The sequence below is a fragment of the Phalacrocorax aristotelis genome, chromosome 1 (genome assembly GCF_949628215.1).
Source record: "Phalacrocorax aristotelis chromosome 1, bGulAri2.1, whole genome shotgun sequence".
NCBI lineage: Eukaryota > Metazoa > Chordata > Aves > Suliformes > Phalacrocoracidae > Phalacrocorax > Phalacrocorax aristotelis.
Window position 1 is genome coordinate 37,364,456 of NC_134276.1, and position 26,054 is coordinate 37,390,509.

The 26,054-nt window shown below is 35.3% G+C and overlaps 1 protein-coding gene across 5 annotated transcripts in view; it reads left to right on the top strand.

Moving 5' to 3' along the window:
• Positions 1-26,054, top strand: part of PCDH17 (protocadherin 17) — a 93,851-nt gene that overhangs the window by 29,110 nt on the left and 38,687 nt on the right. For 3 of the 5 annotated variants that reach the window (XM_075087992.1, XM_075087982.1, XM_075087965.1), the window contains exons 3-4: positions 934-992; positions 1,133-1,305. In XM_075087992.1, the coding sequence (XP_074944093.1) occupies positions 934-992; positions 1,133-1,305 (232 nt within the window). Of the gene's footprint in view, positions 1-933; positions 993-1,132; positions 1,306-3,557; positions 4,987-26,054 lie in introns of those variants that run through there. The other 2 variants (XM_075088003.1, XM_075087973.1) reach the window with 2 other exon arrangements.

Below are 26,054 nucleotides of genomic sequence, written 5' to 3' on the forward strand. Positions count from 1 at the left end.
AAGTGATGCAGAAAACAGTAGAAGCTCTGTCGCTAGGTCAGCTGCAAGAAGAAGTGACGTGTGTGAATGTACAGTATATGGAGTTTTGTGAAAGATGCAGTCTCTCTTTCTCCCAAAGAACTTCAGCTGATGATACAAGGGGAATTCAGTTCCCTTTGGCAGGACTCCATGTTGGTCTGGATGCTGTAAATACTTCTGCTTCTACAGTTACTTAGCTCATGCTGCTAAAAATATACTCATGACAGACTTAATGAAAGTATCTTCTTTTAAAAACTACTTGTCTACAACAATCATTTACTGTTCTTGTTTGCATGTGTAGTTCTCATTATTTAGACATAGCTATTAATACTGATGAAAATTAAAGAGAGAAAATCCAAATATTTTCATACTTGCACTTTTCCAGTAGCATTTAAACCGCCCCCCAGCTAGTCAGCCACAAATTTTCTTGGTATTTGTTTGCTTTTTTTTTCCCAATTCAAGAGTAATATAGCAATATATGAAATTGTATTACAGCAGTAAGGGCCTCAGAATCCCAGTAGATGATGTAATTGTGATTAAAAATTAGTATTATTGAATAATTCACTTTTGTAGTACGCAAAAGTATTTTTTTTCTCTCATTTTCAATAACCATCAGTCTTAATATCTAACTAATGAAAATACATAAACGGTGTCATCTGTCAGGTTACTAACAGAGAATGCCACTTATTGGAGCCTCATTGTTTACTTTAGCAGGTAATTTGTGGACCGGAATCATTTAATTGTTCTGAGCACATAATTACATGCCAGCATTTTCCAATTTAATTAAAATGTACAAATCTGAAGATTAAGGGAATTTTTGAATTATTAATCATTTCTCCTCTAGGAAATCTTGTTGCTCTGCAGGAGATTTGTCCAGTGTACAACTATACGTATTTTTTTCCTTCTCTTTCACAGACAGACAATTTTCCCGCAGAGCCCAATTACATGGGCAGCAGGCAGCAGTTTGTTCAAAGGTAAGGCCTATTAAATAACTTTCTTGGCTTCCCCATTTGCATTCTTGTCAAAATTGCTTTGCCAGAGAGTACAATTCAACTTAGAACAAATAAATACAACACTCTCTCTCTCTTTTTTTTTTTTTTAATATGTATTTCAGTAGCTCCACGTTCAAGGATCCAGAAAGAGCCAGCTTGAGGGACAGCGGGCATGGGGACAGTGATCAGGCTGACAGTGACCAAGACACTAACAAAGGCTCCTGCTGTGACATGTCTGTTAGGGAGGCACTCAAGATGAAAACTACTTCAACTAAAAGCCAGCCACTTGAACAAGGTGAGTGAAGCCTCCAATGCTTACAAAAGCGTAAAGTTTAAGCCGTCATTATAAGCCTATCAGTATTGCAGTTGTGGTTTATCAGGTTGGAATAGCCCACTGATAATACTATCAGAGAAAACAGTAAATCTTGTAGCTAGCCCAGAGCAAAGAACACTCAGTATCTTTCCAAATGAACATTAAATGAAACTGCAAGTATCCAAAGTAGATTAAACAAGAAAAAAAAATTAGTACTTTTCTAAAATGATTAGAATATACTTTATCTCCACTGGCATTGCCTGTGATATATTATATACTGTCCTTCTGCCAAAGCGTGATTTGGAAATTCAAACTAGACATGACTGCAACAGATAAAAGAACATCAGTCATTTACATTCCTCACATAGTTTGGAGACAAGGAAAAGAAAAGAGACTTGGGATATTAGACAAGAGTAAAGATGGATCAGAAGATGTTTTCATTTAACGGATGTATTTTCCTATTTGTAATGTTTATTTCACAATTAACAGTAGTGTGAGAAGTGTCAGGTAATAACATAATCTGATTTTCAGTATAATTTCATTCACATCCTGTGGAGGTACCAAAGATGAGGGTCTGTGAAACAGCTGAAATGGCTTATATCAGGACAATGACAGTGCTCACTCCAAGCATTCATTCTGACACACAAGCATGCTTATTCCCTCAAACTCTGTGTCCATTTAATTTTTTTCCAGATGTATTTTATCTAATTATGAGGTCTTTTATTTCAAAAGAGACCTTTTTTTTTATTTTTAAGAAAAAGCATCAGACAAACTGAGTACTCCAGCATCGTGTGTGCGTTTGTGTTTTGCGACTAGGCTGTAAGCAATAAAGAAGCGCACCACTGAATTATTTTTAAATGTTTTGTATGCTTGCTATTATTTTAGTTTGTTGTGGGGAAGATGATTCAGTGTTAAGACAGAATATTATTAAATAAGTCATCCTCAATAAGAAGCTGTATTTATAATTAAGCAGAAAAATATTTTAAGCTTTTTTTTTAAATTGTTGAGTAATTGGACCTAGTTTTTTTGCCTCTTAACCTAGTGTGATCTGTAATACAGTCATCAGGAAATACATGTTCAACTTCATTTTTCTGATTATGTTGGGACTGCAATATAATTTTTCCTGTGTAGAATATTTAGAATGCTGGAGTGTAATTTATTCTGTATATATTTGAAGGTTGACCTCATATATGGCCTTATTTTCCAAGCAATAAATGCCAGAAAGGTTATTTTTCCCTAACCTTTTGCCAGAGCAACTCCCTGCTTATATTTGGACATTGATCTGTATAAAGATGCAGTACTGGACTACTTTTTGGTTTTTTTTTAAGAAGCTGTTTGAGTGTGTGTCTAATTTTCTCAGTTTTGTGTAAGAAAAAGACAAAACCTCTGGATTTCTATCTATCAAGCATATCCATGAAAGAGGTCTAAATTTAAAAAATTTTCATTATGAAAATTATTTACTACTCAAATTAAAAATGTATGGTTGTTTTAGGAAAGGACTGTATGGCCAGAGTTCATAATAATGCAGTTTGCCCAGCAGCATCAAACCCAATACTGGTCAAAATACAAAAAGTCTAGTAAACCGATTAAGCCAACCAGTCTTGTTGCTTATTTTCATTGTAATGCAAAGAGTTATATGGAGGTTTGCACTTGCCATTATATCTAGATGAGGGGCCCTACTCATCAGGAAACAACTTATTCCAGTAGCTCTTGTGAATTCCTCACATTCTTATTAAACATATATTGAACTGTGAATGTTAAGTACTGTCAGACACTGAACTTCAGCAACGGGTACTATGTGAATATTCCTACTGAGAGAAAAAAAAAAAAGAATTAGGATAGAGAGATAAAGTACTTTTCTTTCTTTTTCTTTACTTTTTTCCCTCAAATATAATTACAAATTGTAATGATATCCATTTGTTTACTTGTATGAACTCCATCTCAGATGTGCTGTAATAAAATCATTGGCATATTATGAAAACGGAACCTGCAGCGAGCACCTTATGGGGTTACAGATCATTGCAGTAACAAATGTGGTGCAATGTGGTGTTCCCAATGAAATCAATGATCGGTTGTCACTGGGCTCTTAGCCCAAAGTAACTTTTATCTTTTGAAAGAAGATAAACAAAATTGCTTTCTCTAGTCATAAGCCAAGTTGGAGGGTGAGAAGTACAATATATGTGATTAGGATACAAAAAGGATTGCATTTTCTTTAGAGAAAAATTGTTTTCCAGGAAAAAGAGATGGACAGCTTGCTAGAAACATTCGTCTATGGTAGCGCCTGAAGCAGTAACAGAAGTTGTGGTTCTGTCATCATTCCGGGTTTTGAGCAGGGATGGGAATTCACTATTTTGTAGCAAAGTTTCAGGCTTGATTATTGTTGTTTAAAGATACTTGAAATAGTTAAACTTCTGGTTTTAGAACAGCGTTAATTATTGGACCTTCTGACATTTTTGAATTTCAGGATTAACTGTGAATTCAGGATGTTGACTTGAGATTCCTAATTTAAAAATTAGTTAAATGTGAGTTTGACATCCTCTGTATGTATTCCAAACGCTATTGTCAGGGGTCCAATTCTACTCATGCACTAATAAGAATGCTAATGGTACTAGTAATTTAACTATACTTTTGAACAACTCTGGCCTAGACAACCTCAAAATTAAATGGTCATATTGAGACAAAAATAGTGTCAGTAGTACTACAGCAATTGTGTTTCTATCAACAATAGAGAAGTAGGAAATTTTATGAAAAAATAATTTTTGTAGATAAGACATCTGATTTCAGCATGGGATGGGAGGCAATCAGTCAAGCTTACTTTATGATTTACATTAAAATAGTGAAAACAGCAGATGATAAAGCCTCAGTAAACTTACTATTAAAGTATTTGATTTCAAGGAAAATATCTCCAGATAGCAAGTTTTGTCTGGTGGTAATTGTAAACATTCACATAAGCGGGAAAGATAATGCAAGTTATGAAATGCTTACGAAAGCTCATCACTTGGCCTTAATAGAAAGGAGGGAAAAACCCAAGCCAATAGAAGTTATCAGGACAGTAAGTCTTGTGTTAAAATAAGCATGTCCCATTTTAGTTATCTCAGCCATGTATCCTCTTGCTGTGAATTCCAGTCCACTTTCTATATAAAAGTATCTGGCTGTCTCTTAAGCTTACTTATGCTATCTGGATCAGCTGTCTCACTGAGCAGCTTGTTCCATATGCTTGCTGCTTTTGCAATAGAATGGGTTTAGATAGACTTGTTTTGTTTACCTTTCTTTTTTCCCTTCTGTTGCTGAGACTTTAAACCCCATCACTAGTTTGGACATTTGAGATCACCCTACTTAGAAGTCTTACAAGAATTAACAGTTTTGAATACATATGTCAAATTACCTGTTTGTTCCACCTGAAGTAGCAGATATTATTCACATTTTATATTTAAATAACAGAATAATCTCTTTGTTTGGTATGGTTTAAGTATAACAGCAATAATCTGTATTTCTTGAAAAGATATCCAAAGATGAAAATGATATTGTGAACCATAAATGATATCTACAAGGAAGCAGTACAACAGCAACATGTGTGTGCATTTTATACTTTTCTTAGTGAATCATGTATGTATTTACCTTATAATCAGTAAAACAATATAAAGCTATGGACGTTTTTGTAGTTGTTAATAAATCATAGTCTTAGATTTTCTCAGGAGTTTTCCCCTCCTTTTTATTTTGGTTTTTGCTGTCTGTGTTTTCTTGCTTTAACATAAATGTACATTTTCGTGTCATTGACAAAAATATCCAAGGGATTAAGTATCTCCAAACTCAGTAGCTTTGTTGTTCAGGTTTTTGCTTTATTACTGTGCATCACATCTCTCTTTCAACACCTTTGCTTGCCGTTCACACCTGCATCCCATAGAGGGGGCATTTCTGCATGTGCTGTTGCCTCGTTAACCGTAGCACAGATCCTGAGAATAAACAAAAAACGGAGGCACCTCCCTGGAGGAAGGGTAGAAGAAAACTGTTCAGCGTTGGCAGCAGAGTCTCCTGTAGGACTTGCATTGCTCACCAGGCTTCTCTGTAAAACAGCATCATTTTAATCTAAGATATAGGTGACCAGTATAAAAGGATTGGAATGTGTCTTCAGGAAAAAAGAGGGAGAGATTAAATATAACTTAAAAAGACAATACTTTCTTCATCATCATAACAAAAATACATATGCATCACTAATGATGCAGTCCTGCATGCAACAGTATTAGGAATAAAAACTGTATCAGAATGTCTATGAATATTGTTAAATCTTGAGTTTATCCAATGGACACATTCACAGAATGAGTCTGTAGTAACTTGTACCTTTATATTCTCAATTTCTAAACAAGAACAATCCCTGAAATTGAGTATTCTGCATTATCGATCTGCAGCACAGCAGAAATTATCGGAATTTTTCACCGAGACTTTTTCTGAGCTGTCCACTGATTTTCTGCCAAAATCTTGCTTGAGTCTGTAGGATAATTAAAATCCATTCTGTTTAACTGAGTGAGAATCAGTCTAGACTGATAAGTGCAGAAAGTTCATCAAGCGAATTTCGGCTGTCTGACATCGTCACCAATGCTTTCCATGCCATTGGGGATGATGGGTTCTTTTATGAGTACATCAGCTTAATGAGATAATGGAAAAAGAAGATTGTGGAGAAATATTTCTTCTCAAAGTTCTCAGAACTGGTGATGGCCCCTGCTGAGAAACTGATGGAGGCTGGGAGTCCCCCCAGAGCTGACAGACACAACCTGTGAAATATTTTGTTCAACATTGCTTCCTGCCATAGATTTTTTGTCCCTGGACAGAACATCTCCTATCACATTCTCTCTGTGCCCAGAATGTGAATATCTGTCAGACTGCACTACTTGTTCCGACACCACCTAAGAGTCTTTATGTCCAGGACTATCATACCTTCCAAATTGCTTACCCCTTACATGTCAGGTAAGATGGAAACTTGCTGTTGTACGTCAGGACTTGCATGCAATACCCATTCTTCACTTTTGTCTGATTAATTGTTACCCAGGCAAGCTACAAGAGCAACTTAGTTGTGTTGAGTCTCTCCTTTTCTTAGTATGACTTAATAGTAGTATCTGTTTATAGAACTGTAAATTCTGGAAACAGTTAGGTGAAACCCACACAAAATGAGAAATCTTTTTTGCCTTTCATTTGTTTTTTTCCAGGTATTTCTCTCTCTCAATTTTTTTTTTTTTACTTCTGTGCTTTATGCGAACACATGTGTGATCCTAGATGAAGACTAGCATAGGACAAAGACTAATTTATCTATTCTGCTAACTTATCTGCTTCTGATTGACCAAATTTGTTACCAGCACCCTGGACGTATTTGATTTTGACCTCATTCTGATAGTGGGATTTTAATTTAAGACTGAAAAAATTATGCAAAATTGCAAACTTCTGTGAAGAATAAGGCAATATTTATTGTTCGATGTCCACTCCAGTGTGTTTAACAAATTCATTATGACACTTAAGCCACTGCCAGTACTTCCTTCCTACTTTTCTGCTGTGAGTACATTTTTTAATCAAAGAGTACTTCCGAATTTAAGAGAATTAGCAACATTATTATTGATCTCATCCTTCTTAAGTCCTTGGTGAATGGCAATATTGAAACTTCTATCAGTATTAAACTTGTAAATGAATATATTTCACTTTTAGTCAGAGGAGTACTCATAAAATTTTCAAATTTTCTAACTGCCTTGATCTCTAAAGCTCATTTAAAGATGATCTAGGTAACACTTTTGCAAGGCTTCCTTACCTAGGCTGAGCTAGGCTATGCAGATGTTCTGTAATGCCTTTTTGTGAGAAATCAGAATAATATTCTCCCTTTGAACTGAAGTTAATGAACTAGAGAGAGGAATACAGGTCAGCTGCCTTTGCTATACAGATAATTGTCATTACCTTTCTTGTGTCATCTATGACATATCTATTACTCTATGATGTATTGAACAAATTATATGATGGATCTCAGCAAAATAAAGACAAAACTCTTTTATCCACCAACTTTTATTTACTTTTTATTATTTTTTCACCTGTTGCAGTTATGTTGAATATCTTCCTGGTTTTAAGTTTTATTTTTGGATCGCCTACTAGTCTACCAGTCAATTTAGGTCCACTTTTTACATTTTAGTTATTTCAGTACTGAGTCTAGATTCGCGAGTGACACTGTGTGATGTCAGGTTGAACAATAATCAGGTGTGCTTCTAAGCAGTGTCCAGTTTGTTTGGTGCTGCCTCATTAGAGATGGGAGCATTCCAGGGCGTAACTTCCCCCTGTAGTGTGCTCTTCTCATAAGTATATGAGCAGATTTGGATTTCAAGCAAGGCTATCCAGGTGAGGAAGGAAAAGTTTGAGGAAGCAGATGTTGGTCCTAAAAGAAGTCAGAAAAGAAAGTGAAGGTGGCATTCTAATGAAGAAAGGATGGATTAGCTTAAAGCCTCAACTACTTACTTATCTGCCTTCATTGATACAAAATAGAAAAGCAGTGCAAACATTCTGGCAGCTGAAGTGACAGTGAATACACTTTGCATCTGAGTATCTTAGCCTATTATTGCGACCTATTATTGCCTGTTATCCTGCTTTTCAACTGGAGCTGAATTCTGCCAAACCAGGTTTTTAATCAGGTGCATGTTTCAGCATCTGGCAGATTATTATCATCATGTATCTGGTAGCAGTGAAGTTTTGTGAATAGCATATTCCACATTTAGTTAATGTATTTAGCCACAAATTAGGGGGGAAATTTCTATAACTGACTTCCAAAACAGAAAACTTTCTGCACCTGTACACAGACAAAATGTGTCACTGTGATACAAAGAAGGGATTATAGCCATTCAGCACAGCTTCACCTGTGTACCATTTAGTGTGTTATGCTACATTTTTCTCGTAATTTCATTTCTCCTTCCCCATTCTTTCTACTTATTTTATAATTACAAACAAATTCAGTGGTTGAAAATTTACTCTATTTTTGCCCTGTATTTTATTTCCATTGGAAGCTTCACCACTGCATAATTTAGATATATCTTTACTAACGCCTTAAAAGGTCAATACTGTACCAATAAAAGTATTAATAAATTTTAGAATAGTTTTCATTGATGAGCTTATTTGCAAACTGATGCATAACATGGACTTCAGGGTCACAAGTCTGTTACCATAAGTTTTGTGTGTGAGACGTGAGTGCAAATTGTAACATTTGGGTGCTCTGGATGTTGGGGATAATTTCTTCATACTTTACTTTAGAGGCGACAAAGCAGAACATCCCTCCCCTGTCAATAGTGTAAATTTTATTACTTCCTTTCTCTATTCTCTGTTTTGACACCACCTTTCCCAGGGCTGAGCAAGGTTGTTGTACTGCAGTTTGTTCTTGGAAGTCTTAAAATCCATAAGTTATCTTTTTGCTTTATTCCCACTAGAAGAGCAAGAGAAGGATCTGCAGTTCTCAGTAAGATGAGGCCCTTCTATGTCAAAATCATTATCTTCAGCTAACATTTCTTCTTTTCAGATTCTTTTTATAAATTGAAAGAAAAGTGGGGGCACAGAAAGATCAACAACTTTTGAAACAAGAAAATCAGAAAATAGATGGTTTTCATTGTTTCAGGCTTTATGCATTCCCTAGGTGGTAAATGGATGTTCTCTGGCTGTGCTTACTTTTGTTAATGAAAATTTTAGGGCACATATTCATATATTGGATTGATACTTAATATCATGGAAACTATGATAACGGGACCAGAGGGTATATTCCTGCCTCTTAGTCTGTGTCTGAAAATGTTCTTTTATGATGTACTTACAGTTTTCTTTTAATTAAGGTTGCACAGACTTATAGTTTAAAAAAATATATATACACAAGTGTGTGTGTGTTTATTCGGTTATATAGGGACAAAATAAATACAACTCCTCCTTTTCTCATTTTAAATCATGATTGTATGATTGTATCTCCTCTTACTGAGTCAGCAGAAAATACAGCTATGACAAACAGCAATAGTAGTCAAGTTTTGACAGAGTCCCATTGCATATTCCAGCCACATTCTTGTTACCAAAAAGAAGGAATATTCTGCAGATGAAGTTACTGTAAAGCTAATGTATATTGGCTGGAAACCTGAACTTGGACTGTAGTTATCAATAGTTTTATGTCCAGCTGGGGAAGTCATAATAGAAGTGTCTTAAATAAGAGACAGGAGTTAATTATTCCATTCAGTAATGCTTCAGTGGAATAATACTAATTGTATTTTGTCCTTCTGGAACAAGGAATATCTCCTAATTTCTGTATACAGTAATCCAGTCTGTCCTTTTTGTGGCTCTTTTTCTGTGTACATACTACTTTTCTCTTATGCCCTTGTTTCCAGAGGGAAAAAAGTGGTATAATTTAATTTGGGCCGGAGCTGCAGCACACCGTAATTAGTGACGCAGCCACCACATTGTTTGTAGGGATATTTTTAAGGAAGATCTGGACAAATTCAAAATCAATAAAGAGGTAGAATAACAGCAGAAAATAGAGGGTTATGAAACATGGCCTGTAGGTGAAGTTTGAAAGAAGTGTTTGGTTAGAACTTGTGTTTGTTTAAATGAACAAAGACTAGGGGAAACAGAATAGAAGTCTTTCTGTATATTAAAAGGTATTGTAAATAGGATGGTGATTGCTTTTTCTTTCCTCTTCTTTTTGTTTTTAATTTTCTGGGAGAACTGTTTAGGTCTCCCAGGTATGAGGGAGACTTTGCTATAAAGATAGCTGGGCACTGAAACAGGCTACCCACGTAAGTTAAAGTATCCCCCTTCCTGGAAGTTTTTAAGACAGGTTAAATACACATTTGTCATTGATAAGCTAGATTTATTTTAGCCTAGACAAGCCAGAGGATCCACTCTACCCCTGCTTTTTATGATGCCATAATTAAACGTGAGGCTGCAGTATACTGTCTAGTCCTGCATTAAACATACTGAAAGGGAACATTTGCACTGACCTGTTCTGCAGCCTTTTGTCTGTGAACATCTTTTACGGGAAGAGCTCACCATGTTAGAGAATCGCAGGGCATGTGGCTTATGTAGTGCTTCACAACAAGAATCCCTGATACAATATAATAGTACTTAGTGTTTAACATGGACTTTGCTCAGAGACAGAGCTGCAGCATGACTAACTAATTACTGCTCAGTGAAACTTCGTCTCCTCTCTGTTCATCAGTGATATACGCATGCCGTGTATCAGCCTCTGTGCACCTACTGCCCATCCTGATTTCCAGAATGGCAGAACAGCTGGTTTCCATTCCCTGCTGCTGCTTTCTCCTATTCCAGCTGCTGCACTCAAATAACCTCCCTTCCCCAAGTGGGCTTCATATGGTTTGAAAGGGACTTAATGTACCTCAGTGCATAGGGAACTTTTGATGCATATTTCATCATGTTTCAGTTCTTTCTACAGGGAACACTGCATGTATAACAGATGTTCCCTGACTACTACCCTTTCCTGAAGGTGACATGCCCTTTTTTGTGTTTCATCTCTAATGTATATGGAGCTGGTAGTGCCTGCATGGTACTAAAAAATACTGCTCCATGGCTGCCCCCGTGCTGCATGCCAAGCTATATTTAATTCCATCTGCTCCCCTCTGCAGCATGAAATGGAGAGGAGCATATGCCCAGTATAACCAAGTCATACTGTGGCACAGAAAAAAAAACTTTATTTAAGACAAGTGAATGTATTTTTTAAATTTAAGACCATACACTTCAGCTTTTTATACATAAACTGTCTCATATAAATCAGTGGACATGCTCGTGACTACATGTCAAAAGTCCTTCATCTTTTATTATTACTTTTAATATTATTAATACTGTATATGTATATGTAATATAAGTGTGTTTATATATGTACACACACATATGCATAAATACAGAAATGAGATATCATTAACTGGTGTCCCTGAAAATTTTATTTTATAATCTGTATAAATCTGTATCTTAATAGTATGGGGAATTGACAGTTTAAAACACTGTATGCTTGTTTTAAAACTGCAATATGAGAATAATGCACAAATTTATTTACATAAAACACTGTATTTTAATCATAAACTTGTTTTGGGAAAGTATAATATCACTGAGGCAAAAGCTGTCAATCTAAAATACAGTATACAGCTGAAAAACAGTATCTAAAAATGAAATTTTTAATATATTGTTAATAATACATAGTACTGTATCTGTAAAGTACATATATATTTATATATAAATATATAAAACTTACATATATAACTATATAATTACAGTGTCTGCTTAAATGTTATAGGGATGTGCATCTTGGATTTTCAGAGGGTAGTCGATCAACTATTTCTCAGAGTTTGGAATTAAATTCTTCAAACAGAATTTTACTGTCATCTGACTCAGTATTTACTTGAACAAATGAATGACCTTCTAACACGATATGTTAGACATGTTCTAACATAATATGATCTCTAGTCAGTTACATGGCCCAAACAACCTTCCAAAATCTGAGTCAAACATATAGACTAACAGAAATACAGGTGGAATTGTGTCTGTTTTGATACTGTGAAAAGACTTTTGCAACACATTTGTAATCTCTGTGGCCTCGGGAAGTATAAATTGGATCCGTGTATACTACTGAATATGAATAGTCCTACACTTAATGTGTGTGATTAGTTTTAGCATGTGGTATTTCTTTTTTACTTTACCACTTTGATTTGAAGATTTTTTTTTTCCCTGAGGTATATAAAATTCATACTGCACCTTTATGATAATTTCAGAAAGTACCAGCTTCACACCTCTTTTATAGGAATATTTGACTTAGATTAGAAATTTTGCACATGTAACGTGGGAAATCATATCATGTGGCCCCACCAAAGTGTCAGTTTTGGGTGGCCATTCCTAAAAAGGATCAATATTTTTCTCCATGAAAAAAATGTAAAATAATCTATGAAATCAATTTCTGTCAAATTCTCAGCCTGATTTCTTTTATACACTTGGTATTTGTCCATAGGCAAATAATTTCAAAAAGGGCAAATTAAAACAGTTTGACTGAAATATTTGTAAGATTTTTGTCTACTTTATGAACCAGAGAAAGTTGAATTTCAACTTGGGTTGACAGTTGGACATGATGATCCCAGACGTCTTTTCAAACATTAATATTTCTATGATTCCATGAATGTGACCCTGAGTTACATCAGGTAGCACTTTTCTTTCTTTTCTCAGAGTGTTATGACCCAGCAATACCTGGCTGGTACCCAGGTAAGAATACCTTGGGTACATAGGGAAGGCAGGCATTTTTAAGGGAAGTGCATAGAGTAGAGAGGGGTGGAGAAAGAAAACTACAGTGAACACTGCAGCTACTGCTGTGAGGAAAGCTTTAAACCCAGTTTAATCTGCCAGCATGTTGTGGCTGCTTTTTGCTTCTCAAGGCTACCATAGAGTAACCAGAACACACTATTGAATTGGACCATAGAAATTAAAATTAAAATAGTCATGTAAAGTTGGTACTGTGTATCCTTAAATCAATGGAAACAGCATGTCACAGAATCACAGAATCTGAGGGTGGAATGGACCTCAGGGATCATCTAGTCCAACCTTTCTAGGAAGAGCACAGTCTAGACAAGATGGCCCAGCACCCTGTCCAATCGACTCTTAAAGGTGTCCAACGTGGCCGAGTCAAACACTTCCCTGGGGAGATTATTCTAATGGTTGACTGTCCTCACTGTGAAAAATTTCCCTCTTGTGTCCAATTGGAATCTCCCCAAGAGCAATTTGTGTCCATTCCCCCTTGTCCTCTCCATGGGACTCCGTGTAAAAAGGGAGTCTCCAACTTCTTTGTAGTTACCCCTTAAGTACTGGTACGTGGTGATGAGATCCCCTCTGAGCCTCCTTTTCTCAATATAATTTATACAATACAATACAATTTATACAATATAATAGTATAAAATATATTTTATTTGGCATTCAGGCTTAGAAAAAACAAATAAGGACATTCTCAAAACATATATTTGGATGGAATTACACTGGGGAGTTCACATAGTAATGTATGGCAAAATATATTGCTGCTTGCAACTGTCCCCAGAGCAAACAGTATTATATTAACTCAGGACAATTATGTTTAACATATATTACAAATTTCAAACAATAAAAAAACAATAGTAAAAATGTAAATTTTGGACAGAAGTATGAAAAACTGATGCATGTAGTAAAAACTATCTCAGTTGTCACTGTATGGTTATTTCAAGATAAGAACAGAATTTAAATAGTTTGGATTTCTGAAATAAATCTTATCTCAAAAGTTTCTGGCTTCCCAATATTTGTTGTGAAAATAGAACCCCATGAGATGTATAAGCCTTGTTCCTGATATACAGTTGTATAAAAGTTGTGAATTTGCCTCTGGATACCTTTACTTTACAGGGAGCTATTGATAACACCAATATTTTTGTTACATTCAGATGCCTGTTTATTCATTCTTTATTATTGTTTAATTTTATTCCTTTATTTTTAGTTTTATGTGTTTTATTTTGCATACAGTCACATTTCTTCTTAGTATATGGAGAATAGCAGAAATATTTATGTTGCTAGAATTTTGACACAAGAAAAAAGACTCTCAAAGATAGGTTAGATGACAAAATGGTGAAAATTGGGAACCCAGCTTCCTCTTGCTTTTAAGAAATCTTACCCCATCACTAATCCTCTATTATTTTACAGTGACGTCAGGAGATGTGTAACCTCTTTAAGTAAAATGAAATAAGCTACTATTTAAAGCCTAAAAATTTCTTTGCTATGGAAAACCTAAAGTTTTCCTTAAATTCTTTAAAGGCAGATTCAGATGTCAGTAGAATTACAGATCATTGTAAAACAATTACATTTCTGCAGCTTTTCACAGGTACACATGACAACAGTTGCTGGCTCATTCATTAAAAAGCCTCTTATATTTAAACTTTTTACAAACATATTTGAAAGATAAGTACTGTGCAGCTGCTTTCCTTATTGTAAGCTTCATTCTTTTTCTGATATACAGAATTATGAAAAGACAGAGAGAGAAAGAGTTACAGGAAAAAGAAAGAAAGAAAAAAATAGCTTAGAAGTTTAAGCTGTGGGAAGATAGCTTGTAACACAGAGGAGAAAAAAGCAAGTAATCAAAACTCATATTTCTTAAGAAACTGCCCCATTGTTAGAGGTGGGCACTGTTAGAGTGCTTTTGCTGAATTTAAACCTCCCAAAAGTGATCAATATTTTTACTTTTCCTAGAGAGTAGCTGCCATTAAATAATACTAGACTAGAATGCATTCCATATCAGACAGGTGCTTGTAGTTTTGCAGTGGAAGCTCATCAGAGTCAGCAGAGTTGTACCCCCTTGCCCGTTTTGAACCAACAGAGTATATTTATTTATTGTACTAAATCAACAAAACATAACTTTTTCTTTTTAATACAGTGTTAGGTAACATAAATATTTTGTGTAAGCTTTTGTATCTGAAAAAAATATAAAATGCTTCCTCAAAATATAGATGATATTTTTACTTAGGGATTTAGTGCCTTTGTTTAGTTTAATGACAAGATTTGGGAACAGATTACTCTGGAAAGTATAACAAAAGTAAAAAAAAACGGTTGAGTTCAAGACAACTAAAAGTACATTTCACAATCTTAATGAAATCCAGGAAATACAAGTTTATGGCATCTTCATTTCGAGCAAATCTTACCTTTCCAAAATAGATTCAAAACTAAGGCTCAGATTTTCTCCTAGCTATTTAGTCCTCTGTAAGTACAAGGAAACTAGAAAACCTAAACCTCAAGGTTTTGTTAGTTAAGAAAAAAAAAGAAATCTTAATATCCCAAGCCTCTACATTTTCAACCCTGTTGAAGGAAAGAAGTCACAAGGTCTCAGGAACCTTGTTCTTACCATTTCACCTCTCATTTTACCTACCTCTGAGCTAGTTACTCTGATCCTTCATAGTTAATTAGTTGACGAGCACTTTAGAGTTACTGAGGAGAGCAATAGGTACTTCTGGAGAACGATTCATTTGACCTATTTTAGGTGAACCATGCGCTCAAATGCTTATTCCTCTCTACTGTCAGTAAAAGATAACTGACTTAGATGTAGTTCAATAATTGTAGATATCTAAAATTATGAAAGACTAATTGCAGTTCAGTGTTTTTACAGGAATCAGCTTTTTGCACAGTGGCCACTCTTTGTACCAATTTTTTGGCTTCCATGTCTCTTATTTACCTTACAAACGTTAAGGGTTCCAGCCAAAGTTTATTCTGGAGACATCATCATTAATTTATTCAGTAAATCTTTCAGATTTCATCAGAGTCATGATGTGGAGGTGGTGAATCTCTCTTCCATGTGCAAAATATAATTTCTGTTTGCCCAGCCATTGTTCCCTCTTCCATTTATTTGCAGGTGGGAACTGTTTCTTCACTGACAAAATTTGGTGCCTGTGCAAGGTTCATAGTTTTTGATGCTTTGCTTAAATATTCATGTATTTGGCTTTTCTTTTGCATTCTTATGGCCAAATTGCTGGCGCCAGAAGCAATAAAGAATAATGTGTTGGAGGTTTAAAATTAGAATCTGAGATCAACCTGTACTTTGGCTTCTAAAAAGCCTTATGTGCTGAAATGCTTTACTAAAATGACTTACAGGAAAAGAAAGAGATTGTCTTATATTACATGGACCTCTACTTAAAATCAAAATAAATTAACATATTTATCTGACCACTGGAACTATTAGCGTTTAAGTTAATTAAATACTAAGGGATGAATAAAAACATATTAATTTAGGGATTAACCTCTATATAAGATATCTGTACCTGACACAGTGTTAATCTTCAGTAAATTTTTATCATTCGGTGAGTTGAAGTAATTCATGATCTTACTGAAACTAACTTCTTATTACAACTGAGACAGTTCTTGTATGTTCATTAAATAGCAATCGATTCTGGAACAGTTGTTAATCCCTGGCAAATACATTTAAGAATCCACTGGCATTTCATAAACATACAGTAACAATCCTATTAAATCTAAGTAAATATTTATTTAAGATACTTGGGGTCTATCCTGTTGTATCATACCCACTGTAGATGTGCCATGATTGGTGGTAAGGTGAGGTTTTTCTGCAGGAGTACACCTGCCACTCTCATCTCAACTTTATCACCAGAGCCAGTTGCTGGACACATTGCACATGTTGGCACGAAAAGGTCTCCTTCGAGCCTTTCTGCATTGTGTCCCTGCAAGAGGTAAACTAAACTAAATATAAATTCATATAACTATATGAATGTCAGAGTTTTCTGCCAAATAGCTGCGTGGACTGGGGTTGTCATTTTTTTTTCACACTTCTTGATGACATAGCTTTGCCAGAAATACTTCACAACATATATATGATCTCACAAGTTGCTATTCAACATCAGTGTTGTTATTAATAGTGAACATAGTTTGCTTTCTTACAAGGCTTACACAGATAAAGGCTGAACTGCATTTTCGGCAAGCTGAACAGGATTGTCAAGAATGTGTTACATACCTTCCCATGTTCAGAGTAACCCTAATAACAACTATTTAACTCTGTAAGTACCCCTTAGAACTAAGTCAGAGTGTAAATTTTATGTGTTGTACAACCTTCGACTGTCTTCTGCTTTTGTGCTTGCACTTTCAGCTTTGTTAACTTTTAAACAAGTAGTGGAGTAAACATCTCAGCTGAAAATTTTTTTCTCCCCTCAAGACAGTCAGTTTACTGGGAAATTTGACTACTTTCTTCTGATAGTTTAGTTTCCTTTTTTCTTATGCACAACACAACCTTTCCTTCAAAAAAAAAAATTACTTTTACAGAGGAAAAGAAGATGGAGAATACATTTATAACAAAACCAACCAAACAAAACACCCCACCCATTTTAGAATTGAAAACCCCAAGATTTTTGTGAAACCCTTAAGTGGACAGTTTTTAATGACTATAAATTTCTATTTCAGAAGTCATAGGAAATATATTTCAGATTAAGATCCTATTATACTACTTTATCTTTTACTATTCACAGTTAAATTTACAGTTCACAACATATTCCAAGCTTATCTAGTTTACAGAATGGGAAGGCAGAAGTGTCCATTACTGGCAGTAGTATCAAACTTTCTTTAATTTACACCTTTACACAGCTTTTCATACCTTTATATTTTGTCTTGTACCATTATATATCAATAGAGTCAATAATTACCAATTTAGTCCCTTAACATTGTTTCCAATTTTGGATTTAGACCCCTCAGTGTTTTGAAAGCTAAGCTATCTTTTTTCTTTAATAGAAAATCATCAGAACACTTCATTCTAATAAATGTAAGAATTAAATATTATGATTATTCTATTTCTGAAAAAAACCTAAACAGATCAGATTTTGAAAATGAAGGAAGTTCAGCTTAAAACAATCATTTAGTAATAATAGTGATCATAATTTAAAAAAAAAAAAACTATTGGAAGGGTAGCCAAATTTTCTCTTTGATACTTGAAATTTTTAACTGTATACTTTCAGTGACTTTTCATAATCCTGATCCCATCTGTCTTTTTTCTATATCACTATTCTAGCGTAGACTGTAAAAAGTTACTCCTGTCAAATGTATCTTGTCTAGAGCAGTCATGCAGTTAGCTACATATGTATTTGATTTTATGAAACTAAATTATTAATAAGGAATTATTTTAATTTTTCTGGTGCAGATATTTTAATATATTTTATTAAACTGAACTAAGTTAGTACTTAAAAATAGCTCCCTGACATTCAGAATAATGGATATGAAAGCAACAGTAATAAAAATCTCTGGGAAGGTGCATTGCAAGCACTGACTCAGCAACTACCGCACTGATTTAAACATTTCTTTAGTACGAAAGATATTAATCTGTAGGAATTAAAAACATATGAAAACAAACCTGTCTAGTCAGGGTTGAGACGTGGAAGTTACTGTGAGATAACAAACCACAACTCATCATGCAGTCTAGGGCAACTGTACTATATGTACACCCTTTACTTATACCAGCTGAAGGTAATTCTATCATCCACCTAGACGTAACGTCTGAGTCACCTCGTGGAATTTCCTGTCACTCTCCAGCAATTACACAAAGACATTAGAACAAGTACACCCCTCTGCAGCTAAGAGTCTAAAGAAAAGAATGAAAGAAAATTTAAAAAAATTTTTTTTTTTCATCAAACCTGGGAGGGTTTTTGTTCCATGAATTTGTCTAATTGTTTTACGGATGCTTTGCATCCATAATGTCCTGCGGAATGATCTCCACAACTTACTTAGGTGTATGCACAAACACACTGCTGTTAACTGAAACCTGCCACCTGATAATCTCATTGGCAGTGCCTAGTTCTTGCTTTAGGATAAACAGTAAATAATTGTTTCCTATTAGTCTTCTCAGTGACAGTCATGATTCAAAAATCTTTTCATATTTTCCCTTTTGTTGTGTTTTCTCCAAGCTAAAAAAATCTTAGTCTACTTAATCTCTTCTCTTACGAAAGCCTTTTCATAACTTTGATCATTTCTGCTGCCCTTTTTTATCTTTTCAGTTCTATTATATTCTTTTGAACATGGCATGAGCAGAACTGCATACAGAAGTCTAGACACAGCAGCTGTGGATCTAAACAGAGGAATGTTTTGTGTTTTATTCTCAATTCCTTTTCCAGGATTTCTTCTTATTCTGACTGATCTCTTGATGAGCTATGAGCCACATATCTTCATTTAACTGTCCAGAATAATACAAAGACCTGTTTTAGAGTCCGCAGTTTGTATATTGAGAGTTGTTACTGTTTTTCATCATGTACATTACCTGCATTTGTTGACACTGAATCTCATGTGCCGTTCTACTGTAGTCATTCAATAGCATGACATCTATCTGCAGCTCTTCTCAATCACTCTGCTTTTACTACTCACATTTGTTTTGGTACCAAAGCTAATTTAAGTGATAGTGTTACAATGCTCCAATTTCATATTTGGGTTCCATTCGGTCTGCTGATTTGTTAGGAGTAATATTACCCATTCTCTCTAAAATTTAGTCTATTAATCTTTCAGTTGCAGGCAGATTTTATAACTCATTTCTATCTCCAAAATAACTGCATTGTGGGAATCTCCCTAGCCTCCTTCTTTTCAAGGTGCTTTTTTTTTTTCCTTGAGGGATGGGTACTTCTGACCGTATTTTCTTTCAGTGTCGTATTATATGCTGATTTTCTGTAAGCCCCACTGATCCACTGATTCTCTGGCAGGCTTTCATTTCTTTTCTGAATTTTTTTTTAAATTCCTCTCATTGCTTATTATGTCACAAAGAATTTATCCTCAAAACCTTTTCCATCCTTCCCTTACAATATCGTAACATTTTATTTGTTTGACTTCATGCATTTTTCTCTTTGTAATTTGCACAGATTTCCCACTTTTTAAGAGCATCTTTTTACTTCTAATGGCCTCCTTTACTCTGTTGTTTCACCATGCTGGCTCTTTTTCTGTCCTTTAAGAGTGTTTTGCTAAGTGGTATACACTTACTCTGAACTCCTAATACAGTATCTTTAAGCAGTCTGTCATGCTGTCTGCAAACATTTAGTCTTCTAATGGTCCTTTTCAATTTCCTTTGAAAAGCTTTGTCATGTTCAGGTATTTCCCATTTTTTTAAGTTAAATGTTACTATAGTCTTTTATTTTTATTTGCCTTTTTCTCTTCTACAGAGACATTGAATTTGAATGCTTTATGGCCAGCATTACAGTGTAGCATGTAGATAATTATATTTTCAACCTGGCTTGTTGAATGCTAAAAAAGTAAATCAAGTAAGCGATGTTTATCCTCTTTGAACTCTTCAACTAGTTGTTTTAAGTGCAGTGTACTTCATCATTCCTATATAATTTGTATCTTGGCATTATAATTACACTGGGTTCCACTGGGTGTTTTCTTTCTACTGCCTCTGTGAGCTATCTGTTACATCATATTCCTCACTTAGAACCAGCTGCTGCAGTTCTTATTTTTTAGACTTAAGAAATATATAGAATCAAGTAGATATTTGGGTTTGGTCTGATTGCTAATTTTTATGTGCCCTGTTCAACTGGTATTTTATTTGCTGAAGTTTTTCTTTGCTATTCCCTCTTCAAATATGGTTAACTTTTACTCTGGCCTTTTTTTTTTTCCTTTTTGAGTGTACAGTCTGTGAGTTCACTCTAGCTGACATATCTGAGATTACGTGCTTTTCTACACCTGTCACTTGTCTTTAATTTAAAAAACACTCTCTTATAACCAACTCAAATGTCACCAGCCTTTTTTGTGTGCTAGCTTGCATGACACCTTCCCTTCTTGGATGTGTTCCATTCATTACAAACATTTCCTTGGTTATTAGTTAAAATATACCCTCCTCTTACCTAAGTCATTTTTCAACACCAAAAATATGTAAGATTTAGCATCTAAAATCAGAAAGTAGAAATGTGTAAATGTTGCAGAAAAGTTACATCATTTTCACTTCTTTCTTAGGCCATAAGAGAAAGAAAGAAAAAAAGAAAGACACATTTATCAAAATCAGTTATAGAGAGATCTATGGCATCTTCATCTTGAATTTTATCTTTCACTTGTGATTCAATCGACTCAAGCCTGCCTCTTCATAATGAATTTTTATGAAAGAGAGGCTTGATAGTTATACCTGTAACTAACATTCAAGCAAAAATGCAGCGTTTTGCTTCCTTTTTCTGGGAAAAAAAAACCACATTAGATTGGTAGTCTCCAACGATTGCCACTAATTTCCTATTTTCAGCTCCTTCTGATTTTTATTCTCTCACTCCCTGGGAGTTTTGGCAAATAGGAAGAATGCTTTTAAGTACGTGTAGTGACAATGCCCATTCTTGCTTGGTATACTAGTAATAATGCATATCAAAGACAATACTTAATTATTTTTGTTCCTTTATTACACAATTTGCCAAATGCCTATTTTAGTCTCGTTCCTTATCCTGTTGTCATTCTGACTTTTCTGACCATTTGAAAAATACTTGTGGAAGTCTTTCACAAGTTGCAGGATTCCACTCAGGAAAGTAAACAACCATTATTATTACTATTTTTCTAATTCTAGCACAAATGTTACTGGTTTTTATCTTCTTCTACACTGTAGCAGCTGTGAAAATTTGTCCAAATTAACATTACAGGTGGATTAGTCAAAACACTTTAAAAGTCTGTGTAGATATCTTTATTTGGGCTTAAAATACAGTTGCTCTGGCTTAAATCAATTCCATAGTGAATGAGAGTAAAGTGAATCAGAAGCATTTTAGTTCTGAATAGGAATAAGGATAAAAAGAAGGAAAAGAATAAGAGTATAACAATAAGAATGCCCACATAGTTGTTTAATGCGATTGAATTAATCTTCTTTAAATTTGCATGCTTAATTGATAAGGATTACTTTTCCAGAGTCTTTCAGTGTAGCCTCAGACAGAATTACGTGTGATCTTACATGCTCTGGTGTTCACGGGTGTGCTGTGGAGATCTTTCGTTAAAGCAATACCTTAGGTTGATTGTCTACCCAATGTCCACTCCTGCTTTATGAACTGCCCTGGGATCTGCTTGGGTTTCTGTGACTGCTAACCAGGCTGCCATAGCTTCATGGGGTTTGCTGCAGCTTCAAGGCTGGGTCTGGTAAAGAGAAAGTCAAAAGACATGAAAGACACATACTGATAATCCATCTTTATTCACCATTGCTCAGATCCTGTCAAGTAACACCCTCATAGCCTTACTTTGTGCAAATAAACCACAGGGACTATGACTGCAAGAGTTCTCTGACCTCAGAACTGAGCTCCGTGGTCTGGCCACAGACATAGTTGTAGTCTCTTTTACCTTGCAGCACAGAAAAGTCACCTGCTTTTGTAATTATCGAGGCTTTTTTTCAAACAGAATTTTTACAAAGGTCCGAGGTAAAATCCAGGAAGAATATTATGCTAAGAGGAAGGACCACACAGCCATGATTCCTGACTACGCTGACTTGTGAATCATGTCTGAAACAGCCTGGCAGAATGATAGCTGACCTAGGCCAAAGGTGTGCCTGGTATCACTCCAGCTGCATGGACATTATAGGTAGAGTAGTTACATGGTATAGACAGTTTCCTGCTGTGGCACTTTTATGTTTACTAACCTAGATCCAGCCGAAGAATCTGTGGCGAAGGAACTGATATTTTGAGCTCCACAGAGCTCACACCTTCTTAGACAAGGGTAGGAGTGTCTCAGTTTATCTGAGAGGTTTTACATTTTTTTCTTAGATTCTTGTTCAATTACAATATATATTTATTTAAAATTCCTTAATCGGGAACCTTAGGAAAAGCAAACTTCTTTCCACTTCTGTTTTAAAAAGAGGTTGCAGTAAAACCTGAAACTCGTGGAATATTTGACCCAGTCATGTCCCGTTAATAGCCTTCTTGCTGATTCAAACGAGCAATGCCATCAGTCCGGGATTCAGGATTTCCTTACTGGAAAGAACAAAACAGGTCTGAATGTAAAGCTATGGTACACTGCACTGTCAGGTTGAACAGCTCAAAGGTAGACAAGGATACCTGTAACTCTGTTCAGCTGAGCTTGAATTCCACCGTGATGCATGCTGAGAATTAGAATTATATGCTTTATTCTCAGTGGCGACTGCCAGCCGTGTAACTCTTCAAGCACATCCTACCATTTGTTCTATCCAGCAGAAATGGTTTTGATTCCAAAGTAGCTATTCCAGATATTTTGTAGGAATAGTGTGCAAGGAGAGTGAGCTGGGGCAAATAATAAATAAAAATTGACAGTAGTCTTATATGAAGAGAAACAAAATGACTCCTGTTTCCTTGTAAAGCAGGTAAGAATGTAAAAAATGTTCAAGTCATATTTCTAGTGAAAAGACAAAGAAAGCTACAGCACATTCATTTTGTTAAGTACAGTATGCTAAAGTCCATAGGATTCAGATCTTACCTACCCTTAATTGCATTTCCAGGTGCCTCTTATCACAGCCTGTGAGAACCAACAACCCCAATCATTTAGGTATCAATATGACCAAACTATGAGACCTGTTTGTGCTTCCTCAGACAAAATCCAGGATGACACCCCACAGCTCTGTTGAATTAATTTTTATCTCATTGCACCCTAGTCTTCATTAGAAGAATGGGAATTATGTATGCGGATAGGGATCCTGGGAGATCCACACCGTGCAAGTTTGACGTAGCCATGGAGTTGTTAATGACAGGCTTGGCTTTCCAACCCTTAGTTTACAGACATGGCAGGGTTTATTTACTGCAGTTTAGCTTCTGTTTTTGTTTACTTTCATTGTTATTCTTGGCTTTGATTACTTCCTCAGTGTAGGAGAATCTGACTGGAGCCCCTGTTTATTGCTTGTGATGTGTCTTTTCTATCAAATGGCAGCTATCAAATGAGAACATTTTATTTTGAGTCTTGAGAGCTTCACACTTGTGAGAGTGGCCTAGAGGGACACAGCTGTCTCATTGTGCAGTGAACAGAGAATTGTTCTTGCGTGCATCCTGCTTAGCAAAGCCTTAAATATTATGGCCAGGTTCTTGAACTGGCATTGAAAGTACACTGAGAACCAGTGGAAAATATGAATTTTTGATATGATAGTTGTGGCTGTTTGTCCTTTCAAACAGCTAATTTTCTTGTTCTGCACATATTATGCTTGTGTCCCCAACTGATTTCTACGTAATGCTAACTACAACAGTATAAGCAGGAAGAGATTATCACACTGACGTTTGATATTAAATCCAACTTATAAAAATAGACGATTTTTATTGAGGTAAAACATAAGGAATTCCTATTCCCTTCTCTGTACGTCTAATGAGTTCTTGAGACTTTGAACTACTTGAGTAAGCCTGCAGTATATAATTTAAGGAAACAGAAGACATTCTTAACATACAGATATTCAAAATGTTCTTTTGTCTTACATCATCACATCCTTCAGCTGGTTGAACAAGAATCAACTATTTTTTACCCTTTAGATTTTGTGACACCCTTGTGATGACATTACTTCAGAAGCAGATGTAAGGCTAGGGCCATCAGTTTGTGGCTCATAGCAGTTATACTTATACTGTCTGTGTAACACGTGTGGTAAGCATGTAACCTGTGGTCCCAGGTTACATGGGGAGACTCGTGGCCCCGCAGTGAAGATTTCACATCTTGGAAATCTTCTGTGACCAGCTTGCTTTGGCAGTGGAAAAAGGCATTTAATGTGTTTTAAGCAAGAAGGAAACTTTTAACATTAAAAGGAGAGATTAAAATGTGAGTGGCTGGCCATGACAAGTGTTAGCTTCTGATGAGCACATCACAGCCTCTCCAGTGTTAGAAAGTTCTTTCACAACTTTAACTGGTCTACATCAGTTAAAATGTCCTGGTTCCATCAACATGGTATATTTTCCTTTCTCCAGCTCAGGATTTTAAAGGAGAGAGGGCCCACATGGTCCTGCAGCAAGCCAGTTCAGGAAGGTGAACTGACAGAAAACTGTCTGGGTTTTTTTCTGTTCTTTTAGCCATGGGAACACAAAAATGTTCACCATAACATTAAAACAGGGTAGAAACGCATTCAGAGTGGATGGCAGGCAGTATTAGTCTGGCTTAGATTTACATATTGTGGATCCACAGCCTAAAGAAAGGAGAAGCTTTCTTCTGTCAGAACTAGGTCTTTTCTAATTACGTTTGCTAGCCTGAAAGGTCAGGGATCCACACTGAAAAGCTGCTTAAATGAAAATAAAAAGATGGCAACTGCCATCTTTTTACCTCTGGGCAAAAATCTTATTTTTGACCAAATGAAGAAGTGGACAATTACTTTAGCCTGTTGCAGTTTATACAGTTTTCTGGAATTAGGCTTATCCTGACACAGTATTTTTTATGTATATTTTCACAGATACTGCAAAAGAAAAAAAAAGGTCTTCATTTATCTTCTAAAAACATCACATCCTTTGAATAAGGGTTCCAGCTAGAAATAGACATGAGGGTGAAAGATAATATAAAACTATTTACAATATCTGTTCCTGCAATTTTGTCCTATTTTATTTTATCTTTTTAACGTAAGCTACTTGTTTTGCATGCAGCATGGATGAATACCTGTTCTGAGTATGCAAAAAAAGTAGGTCTTAAAGTTTAAGCAGTAGGTGAGATTTTCAAATTACCAAACCATTATTACAGCAAGAAGGAAACTATCATTTATAAAGCATGATGCATCAAACTCTTAAACAGAACTCATTCATATTACATTATTTTTTTAAAGGAGACATCTTCATTATAAATCTTATTTACAGATAAGAGCTTAAAAGTTCCACTATTATTCATTATTTATTATTTTATGTTTGTATTACAGGCTTAATCAGATTACAAATCCCATTTTGCTAGTAACTACCCAAGCAAATGTATACTGTCATAATTCTCAGCTAAGGAAATGGTGCAGTTTTCTGTTCAGTTTTTACTTCTGGTTAGAGTAATGACTTCATGCTGTCCCATCTTAAATTAGACAATTATAAGAAGGATACCAAAGAATAACATCTTTTTCTTGCAGACCATGAATGGTTACTTTGAAATGGTTTCCCAACAGAAAGCTCAGACTTGTACTACAGACAAACAAATTTAAAGGAATTTTAAAGATTCCAACATCTATAAAAGCAGATTTTGCAAATGAAATATAACTGCAGATACAATGCACCTAGTAAAATGTCTTAAAAATCCCGAAGCACTAGTAGCAAACTTTTAAATTATTTGTATTTAATTAGTCTACATAAAGAAGATAGACA